This window comes from Zingiber officinale, chromosome 3B (assembly GCF_018446385.1).
Source record: "Zingiber officinale cultivar Zhangliang chromosome 3B, Zo_v1.1, whole genome shotgun sequence".
NCBI lineage: Eukaryota > Viridiplantae > Streptophyta > Magnoliopsida > Zingiberales > Zingiberaceae > Zingiber > Zingiber officinale.
Window position 1 is genome coordinate 129,054,979 of NC_055991.1, and position 9,205 is coordinate 129,064,183.

Sequence of the window (9,205 nt, forward strand, 5' to 3'; positions counted from 1 at the left end):
ATAAAGACCGAGAACATCTTGTAGTCTTGTAATTCTTCCATAAACTTTCCTTAGCTAACCATATATGGATAGATTACCTTAATTTAAAAATTCAAGTGATCACAGAGATGGATTCCATGGTTCAAATTAAAACAACGACAATAATAGAAAATCACCGAGTAAAACAACAACAATAATAAAAAATCACCGATACGTCCCGCTCACCTTTTTTGCATTTGCAGGAGATGCCCACCTGTAAAGTCAATTGATGGCAGCACAATGAGAAAGGAATGGAGAATAATGAATCTGAGAATATCGGAAAGGCCTCAAATATTTATGAAAAGATGAGTTGCCAGGTCCCATATGGCTATGAGTGGCCCTGGGTCCTTATAAGCACCAGTTGGCTTGAGGCATAAAGTGGAACCAGATATTGATACCATACAGAATGGAACTGGATGCAACTTAAATATATAATCCGCATCATTTCAATCTAAAAAAACTAGACATTTAAAAATCTTGCAAAAATTTATATCCACAATCTAACAGCCCATTCAGTCATTCACTTACCCTTTCCATGGAAGAACTCTGGTACTATCTCATACCACACATCAACTCACATTATATCATTTAAGACTAAAAGAGTCCATCCCTGCAACTGCAAGTTGCAATTATCCAATAATGTGAGCATCAATGTGGCAAGGGAACTACAAATTCAAGTCAGTCAACCGTTAACAACAATTTGTTTCCCAATAATCACTATTGAAAACAAAAAAACAAATTGATCCCCTTGTCTTGCTACTAGTTGAGTTCTGCCAACTTCTTTCTGATTTCTTCAATGCTAAGACTGCATGGCTTTTATGTCTTACGGCTGTCAGACGGTAGCTAGCAAAGCCAGATAAGATATTCCCATGGGAAATTGTTAGTTATATAAATCCAATAAAATTGCCCTATCACTAATATTTGGCACTGGGAAACCCACACTGGCACAGACTGCAGCAACGGATTCTTAAGTCAGATCATTCATTCTTCAGTTGCAGGAAAAGTAGCCTTCACAAATTCAAGTGGCTAAGCTGGTGTTTCAGGCATATTGGGCTTTTGATGCTAAAGATTAGGGCATCCATACAATTGGGCTTTGATGAATCCCTGACCAAAGGCGTCAACTTAATTATCAGATCACCCATGAGTTTCCTGCAATTATCACATGATTAATATAACTTGTACTTAGCATAACTTCAAAAAAATCTCCACTTGAACTCAAAATTAAGCATGACAGAATCGTTCAGTTTTCCTTGCATACACATCAAACGAACCTAACATCTATAACCATTAGTGGAGAATGTATCATAACTGACAATTTCAAGGATGGATGCTCCCATATCATGAAATGATTAAATTGATTGGATACCAATCATAAAAATTGACACAATAACAAACACAAAATTACTAGAATGCAAAACTCAAAGTTTTTCAGAAGGAAGATTCACTGGAAGAAGAAACCATTATTTAATATAGAACCTTTAGACCTTGCACCACAAGTAACTCTGTCAATAATAATTTCCATTTCATCACCACCACAAACTATCCCACTGAGACACGCTAGAATATCCAAATAATTTGCCAGTACTTTTCAAATTTAACTACTAATACATTACGTCAAGAGAAAGAAAAATATCCTTCTATTTTATGGCTAATGCTATGAAGAAGAATTGTGAAGTACTGGAAGAAAAAACAATTAGGTTTTGAATGGTAACTGGTAGTTCGGTATTGGACTGGTACAACCACATTGTATTTACCTATCTAATCAGTAACAAAAACAATTAGGAATTTCAGTTTAGCTCCTGAAGTTAAAAAAACACTTAATTTGGCTCTTCAAATGTTTATTATGTCAATTTGACCCCCAAAGTTGTCAAATATATATAAACATGACTTCCTAATTATCAAATGCAATATTTTTTTTAAAAAAGTACAAAGGTGGTACATGGTTGAGCCATCGCATAATGATAATACATAGGCAGCTCAATTTTTTTAAGAAAATATAAGCAAATGGACAATAATGTGTAACATTGCCCAAAAAACTGAATTAAGCCACAAAATACATACAATTAATCTTTTGGATGGCAAAATGGATCATTTCAAAGCTAATTGTCAAAGGATAGTCAGACTCATAAGATGATTGACACATTCTTGGCAACGATTTATTTTTGTCTTCTTTCTTTCTTGATTGTTAAAATCAGCAAATGTTTGAATGAATGTCAAAAATACCTTCCTCTATGTGGTGATATTTCTGATAAAGTTAATGTCACGCAACCTCTAGATTATGTTGCACACAAAGAAAGTATGGAAAAGAGATGATTTATGGTCTCAAGCTTAATCCTCATATATGGTTTGAATTTTTTATGAAATGGTCACTCGTATTTTTTTGAAGTCGTACAATGCAAATTTATTCATTATTTGACCAACATATCACCGCTATGAAAATAATTTTGATAGTCTGTGCTGACGATACTTCCCTAACTAGTAGTTGTGCAAGGTAACGCAAAAGTTGAATGATATTTGGAATCCAAATATGTCATAAGATGTGGATGCCATGTTATTTTTTTTTTGTAGTGGAAGTTATTTAAGTGCACAAGGGCTTAAATAAAGAAATCATGAATTTGTAGAAGAGGATAGATATGCTATCAACAAAATACAATACATCACCGCTGTCAATACCCCCATCAAAACTAGTATACCACAAACAAAATTTAGTAACTGCCTAATGGAGATTAGGACATATTATGACAGTTAAGACCATTAAATGCCAAACATTTGTCTTCGATTAAATAGATGGAGTCATTATTGTTTTTAGTACATACCATGTTCGATAAATTTAGAGGAAACATTTACAAGAATCAGGAACTATAAAACAGCCAGCCACATATTCTGCATTAATATAGAACAAATAAACAGCAAGCCAAAAGCACGGGCATGTAAAGGGCGAGTTGACAGAATTCCAGTAAGCAATATAACCATTTTTCCGTACCTGAAAATCGCTCATCTTGCCCCTGAGCTATGCTTATGCTGTCGCTCATAGAGATCATCCGCCAACGCCTGCCGTAGGGTCTTACCCAAGTAGGATAGAGATCTCTCGCTATCCACCAGGCTAGCCGATTGTGAACTCTCTGGCGGATCCCGCCACATGTACCTCCCCTCATCCTCTGGCTCCTTTGCGAACTGACACATGTTGTGGAGAACCACACACGCAACAACCGTTTGAGCAGCATGATCAAGCCCCACATTGAGATTCCGGAGAATCTTCCATCTTCCCTTCAGCAATGCAATCGCTGCCTCCACTGACGCCGCCCTACCTTTAGCAACAGCAGAATCAAACATCTCTCGTGCGTATGCACCTGAACTACTGGCCGATGACACTGAAGACGCCGGCGTAGAAAAGGGGGTGAGTAGGAAGGGTAGGAGCGGGTAGGACGAGTCACCAATGAGGTAAGAGCGGGCACGTTGACCACGGACGGTGATGATATTGTCCCGAAAGGGGAGGGGGTTGTCCTCGTCGAGGAGGCGGTGGTACAAGCTGCTCTCGCGGAAGTGGGAGGCGGGATCCGAGGAACCGGGTGCCCGAACACAGGCGTCCAAGAAGATCTTGCGGTGGTCGGAAACGGCCTGGAGGAGGATGGAGGGGAAGGAACGACTCGTCGATCGGAGGAGATCGGCACCATACTCGGCAGCCGAATCGGAAGGTGACGAGGGGCGGAGGCGGACGGGGGAGGATGCGATGGCGGCAGCAAGGTTAGGCAGGCCAGTGAGATCCTTGAAGAACTGAATGGTGGAGAGGAGGTGGTCGGGGGTGGTCGGAAGGGTGACGTAGTGGGGGTATAGACGTGTGGAGAGAAGGCGGGTGAGGGCGTGAGTGCAGCGGGAGACGATGCTGGGGGAAACGCCGAGGGATCTGGCTAGGGAGCGTGAGGAGAGGCCTCGGGAGAGGCGGGAGAGGGAGATGGAGAGAGCGCGGTCGAGTGGGAGAGAAGAGGGGAGCGAAGCGGCGTCAAGGTGGCGGAGGCTCTTGAGGAGGGTTTCGAAGATGGGGTAGGAGATCCCGTACAAGGATCGGAAGCGGGTGTCACGGGAAGACGGATCCATGGAGAGAGCGCGATCGGGGGAAAGGAAGAAGGCTGAGGAGGCGGAGGCGAGAGAACGGGAAGGGCGGGGCGGCGGTGAAAGGGAGGAGGAGCTGTGGCAGCGGCGGCGACGGCGAGGGCGGCGATCACGGAGGGAGGAGGAGGCGTAGGAGAGGACGGAGGCGATGGCGAAGAAGAGGAGAGGAGCAGCGGCAGAGGAGGTGGAGGGGAAGGAAGAGGGCGAAGGGGGGGAGGAGGTGGTGGGATCGAGGTAGGTTTGGAGGTGGAGGAGGTTGGAAAGCATCAACAACGAAGACAGATCGTCCATTCTCCTTTCCCTTCTCTCCTTCTCCTTCTCCTTCTCCTTCTCCTTCTGTCCTTCTTTCTCCTTCTCCCTCACTCCAAGCGCCCCCCAGGAGAGAGAGAGAGAGAGAGAGAGAGAGAGAGGACGAAGTGGGACTGGAAGGGAAAGGGAAAGTGGGCTTGGAAAGACCAGGCCTTTGTTTGACGTTGGATCAGATTGAACGGGACGACACAACCATGACAATGTTCATTGGCCGAGGCTCGACACCACCCTCCGCTGTTGCTCTACTGTTTCGTTAACTAATGTAAGATCACACTCTCAATGGAAAAAAAAACAAAACTAATGTACGATTATGTCACTTAGAACTACAATACATCAATCATTGTACACGTTTGATTTAAGATGCCTAACAATTTTAAACAAAAATTATTATGAGAGTTTTCTCTTAAATTTTAATTTAAATATATAAATCTGCTTTAGAAGAACAATGAAATTCATTCATATTTTAAAAATGACCGAAGACTAAAAAATAGTTATTTAGCAGCTTAGAATAAAAAAAATAATATTTGAGATTTTTTTCCTTTTAATTTTAAATTTGAATAGATAAATCTACTTTGAGATGAAATTGAATACTTTTAAATTAATCACATAACACTTTTAAATAAAATTATTATATGGATTTTTAATATATGCCAGCTTAAAAAAGAGGCTGTTAGTAGCATACACAAGTAGTGTCCCACCCACCTTCATTTTATTATTCATGTAAAAGAGTTGACATCCATATTATAAATTCGAGTTGACTTTGGAATGATGGGTTCCCCTTACGTATATATGGACCAAAATCTCATTTCTATAGTAAAAATATATTCTAAAACTATGTAAAAATGATTTACTTCATATTTAGGGTGTTAAAAAGGTGATCACTTGGCCATTTTATTTCTCCTATAGTAAAAGAAACAAAAATTCTCGGATCACTATAGCTAAAGGGTGAGAATAAGTGCTCGTAATCAATTCTACATGTCACTTAACACGCCGCCTTTGTTTGCCAATATTAAAGTAAACTCCAGGGTATCGTATTTTTCCATATCTATCTGGCCAGTTATTCCATTAATCACTTCAACAAATGACAACATCTTATTTAATTATAAGCTTGAATTGGGAAATACGTTTAGAACATGAGTTCAAGTCAAGGTGTTGTTGATCTTTTAGTACTAAATGTCAATGTCGAATGCAACGTTCAGATTCAATAATAAACTCAATAAATGGTTGCTAAATTAACCGGTTGATCTGAATCCGATCCTGGGGACGAGCTTGGAAGCAAAGCCGCGCGCGCGCCTGCATGCAGGTAAGCCTGTCACCACTTTGCTTCCTTTGCATCTCGCTCACCATGCTTAGTGAACAAAGGTCTTCTCTTCTCTGTGTGATTTCACCTCAGAGCTTTTACTTTCCTCGAGTTAGATACGTCGTTTCAGATAGCTGAAAAGTGTGAACCCTCCTACCTCGAGGAAAAAGTCCAGGTTCCCGGAGTTCTCTGCCTCTCTTTGAAGGCGGGCTGCTTTTGAATCGCCCAACGCACGCACTTTCCTTCCCGCGGCTAAAGCCGAAGGCCCTCGAGTCAAAAAGTACACGCTCCTGCCAAACTTGCACCAGAGAAGGCACTGATGGTAGATAAGGACGGGGAAACAGTACCGAACCAGACAGGAGTGTGAAAGAGAGATGGAAAAGTGATCCATCAGGGAACAGATCGCGTGCGTATCCCTGTGCTGGACTGAGACTGTCTTGTTCTGCTAAACCCCACTCCGAGTCTGACGAGCATTCCCCAGCCACTCCTTCCGAGGAGAGCACTCCATTCTTTGTCGCCTAAAATGCCCACAGAAAGGTGCCAAATAGATCTTCCGCCTCCCCGGCCACTGCCACACGGCCCACACGCCATTTTACAATCATTTCATAAATCTTAATTCGGGATCGTAGCAATTAGAGAGTGATTTTGGGTGATCAAGGAATTAAAGCAATCGCTTGTTTTTAGAGACTTCCTTGACAACGTTGCTGTGTCGATGGCACTCCAGCGAAGCTAATTAAAGAATGGATAAAAGTGGGGAAGTCATCGACTCTTCTTCAGTAGCAGGGAAATTATGGAAACAGAGCGGAGGAATAATTAGTTTAAACATCAGAATGGAGGAGGTTGCGGTGGACGAGAGATGGGTGCCCAACAACCCGAGTCCGATGGCACGTGGCTGCCATATGTGAACAGGCCGGTCGAGTCGGCCGCCGGCCCTTGGTCGCGCTCCTGCATGTTGCCGGAGAACGGAACAGAGGCCGGCTCGTCGTCCTCAGCCGGGAGCCGGTGGAAGGTCGGGTTTGTGAATGCCGCCACCACCAGCGCTACTGTCTCCGCGGACACCAGCGGCCCGGCCACCGTTCCACCCACCACGAGTCCCTGCGGCCCCGCCAGAGAGATCGAGATGCTATCGCCCCCGGCGGCGGACGACAGCTTGGCCATGGCTGGCGGGAGGAAGGTGGCCGAGACGGAGAGGATCTCGAAGCGGCCTCGCAAAGTGATCATGGCCGGTGCGGCGGCCATGCCTCCGTGGGGCTGACGGAGGGAGACGTTGGCGACGGCGCCGGTGCCGGAGAGAACGCAGAAGCCGAGGTTACGACGGCGGGAGAACACGGCCAGCGAGTCGGCGATGTCGTGGCCGGGGGAGATCTCGAGCAAGTGCGGGCGCATGGCGGCGGAGGGCTCGGCTTCGCGCGTGATGACGACGGGCAGCTTGGGCTTGTTCTTGGACCCCGGGGGCCGTCCCCGCGGCCGCTTCGCCGCCTCAATAGTCGACTCACCTCCTACCCTCCCTTTGGGCTCCACGTCGGGATTCGGTCTCTTCGCCTCGCCGCTGCTCCGGCTGCTGTCCACGTCTTCGCAGGGACTCCCCTGTACTTGTTGCTGTTGGAGATAATGGTGCTGAAGGGATCTGTCCTTCATGCCGCGAGCAAACTGCAGAAGTTGTTGAGACTTAGAACGTATAGAACAGAGTACTGCTCAGTTGAGGGAAAGGCTATGAGGCTGGAGCAAAAGAAGGCCGAGTTAAATGGGCACTCGCAGAGCGTTGGGGAAGAAGTATGTGGTTGAAGTCTCTTGATCTCTATATATCGAGCTTTCTTATCTCCTTCGGCTTCCCTGTGTTGCTCTTTCGACTCTTTTTTGACAATTGTAGGAAGATAGAAAGAGAAAGCGAAAGAGAAAGAGAGGAATCGCACATGACAGCTTCCAGGAGGAGAGGGATAAAGATGACCCTGGACTCTCTGGAGTGAGAGGGAGAAAGAGCGGTTTAATCAATGAACTCCTCGCTCACCTTAATTTAATGAAAGCTCTTCTTCTTCCACTGTGCACGACAAAAAAGATAAAGATGACCCAATATTGCTTGACTCGCGCTTTGTTTACATGGGCAGAGAGCAAGTTCCGCAATACACAAATGCAAGGTGGGAGAGGCCTTTAGTTACTCCAATCTAGTGAAAGATTCCTTTCGTGCATGACCATTCATCTGGCTTTGATTTAGTATTTGAAAACAAGGAAATTGATTTATTTATAAGTTTTTTATTTGATTGATGAGAATTAAATTAATATTTTAGAATAAAAATTTTAAAATTTAGGTAGTGATGGAACTCATTTCCTCTCTTGTATTGTGACGGGAATAAAAATAAAAATTAAATTTTAGATAATTTTTTTAATATATTTATTTAATTTTTCTTTCCTATCTATTCTATTATTTTTTCTTATTATATTTTCTCTCTCCTCATTCTATCTTTACACTTTCTTTCTTTTCATTTTCTCCTCATTCTTTCTCATCATATTTTCTATCCTATCACGAGTCCTCTCAGGATGGTCTAGCGGCTAACGCATGACGTACCGCCACCATAAGGTCTAGGATTCGAATCTCGACATGGCCGAGGTAAATGTCTCCTTTATGCACTAGTCACTATTCCAAAGGTTAATAGTTACTAGAAATTTATCTCTTCCGTGTTGGCTCTGGGACGGGTTGGCGGGGGCGATGAGAGCGAGCGTAGTCGCATTTTGCCACTATGCTTTCTCTTCTATCACACTTTTTTTTTTATATTTTTTCTTATCATACTTTCTTTCCCATCACACTTTCTCTTTCATTATACTCGTTCTCTCCTCAATCTCTTCTATCACACACTCTTGCTTCTCTCCGTGTTGGCCTTGAGACGGGTTGGCGGGGGCGCTGGGGCAAGTGTATTCACCTTTTGCCATCACACACTATTGCTTTTCATTTTCTTTTATCACACACTCTCTCTTTATTCTCTTCCATCACATTTTCTCCCTGATCGTATTTTCTCTCTGATCATATTTTCTCTCTCCTCATCCTCTCTCATCAAGCTCTCTAACATCAACAAGGGCACTGGGTGAGCGAATCGTCTTTTTGCTACATGCTCTTTCACATCACACTCTCTTTACTCATTTTCTTTCATCATACTTTCTCTCTCATCCTACTTTTTTCTTATCATTTTCTTATCATATTTTTCTATCACATTCAATTTTTTCTAACATATATTTTTTTCTCTTATTTTCCTCTAACAGTAAAAAAAGAAATTTTGATTTATTCCAATAAAAAATATTCAACTAATCAAATATTATTTTTAAAAATAATATTTCTATTCATACCTGTTTTATTCATAACACTATAATTTTTATTCCAATTCTTATTCCAATTTATAAGAAAGAATCAAATAATACCTCAGTCTTTCGTGACAATTTTAAATTGCTTCGATTTATATATCTACCATTAATATTTTT

General features: G+C 42.7%; 2 protein-coding genes across 3 annotated transcripts; one reads left to right on the forward strand and one right to left on the reverse strand.

The window, feature by feature from the left end:
- Positions 1 to 485: 485 nt before the first annotated feature.
- Positions 486 to 4,607, reverse strand: LOC121967698 (protein ANTAGONIST OF LIKE HETEROCHROMATIN PROTEIN 1-like). Of its 2 annotated transcripts, XR_006107830.1 has the most exons (3): positions 3,002 to 4,607; positions 959 to 1,167; positions 486 to 861 (listed from the first exon to the last, which is right to left on the reverse strand). XR_006107830.1 is itself a non-coding variant. In XM_042518088.1 (2 exons), the coding sequence occupies exon 1, from the start codon at positions 4,417 to 4,419 to the stop codon at positions 3,013 to 3,015; it is 1,407 nt and encodes a 468-aa protein (XP_042374022.1). In that variant the 5' UTR covers positions 4,420 to 4,607; the 3' UTR covers positions 486 to 1,167; positions 3,002 to 3,012. The 2 variants fall into 2 exon arrangements, 1 of the variants encoding a protein (XP_042374022.1); XM_042518088.1 differs by having other exon boundaries at positions 486 to 1,167.
- A 1,870-nt stretch (positions 4,608 to 6,477) lies between these two features.
- LOC122055227 lies at positions 6,478 to 7,958 on the forward strand. Its single transcript, XM_042616596.1, has 3 exons — positions 6,478 to 6,487; positions 6,567 to 7,510; positions 7,608 to 7,958. Exons 1-3 carry the CDS (start codon positions 6,478 to 6,480, stop codon positions 7,887 to 7,889), a joined length of 1,236 nt encoding a protein of 411 aa, XP_042472530.1. The 3' UTR covers positions 7,890 to 7,958.
- The last annotated feature ends 1,247 nt before the right edge of the window (positions 7,959 to 9,205 follow it).

What these genes read in the sequence shown, in the direction of transcription:
- LOC121967698 (XM_042518088.1), bottom strand. Translation starts at nt 4,419, where the DNA reads ATGGACGATCTGTCTTCGTTGTTGATGCTTTCCAACCTCCTCCACCTC.
- LOC122055227 (XM_042616596.1), top strand. An exon ending in CGCAGAGCGTTGGGGAAGAA is followed by an intron (nt 7,511 to 7,607) that starts GTATGTGGTTGA and finishes TGACAATTGTAG; the next exon opens with GAAGATAGAAAGAGAAAGCG.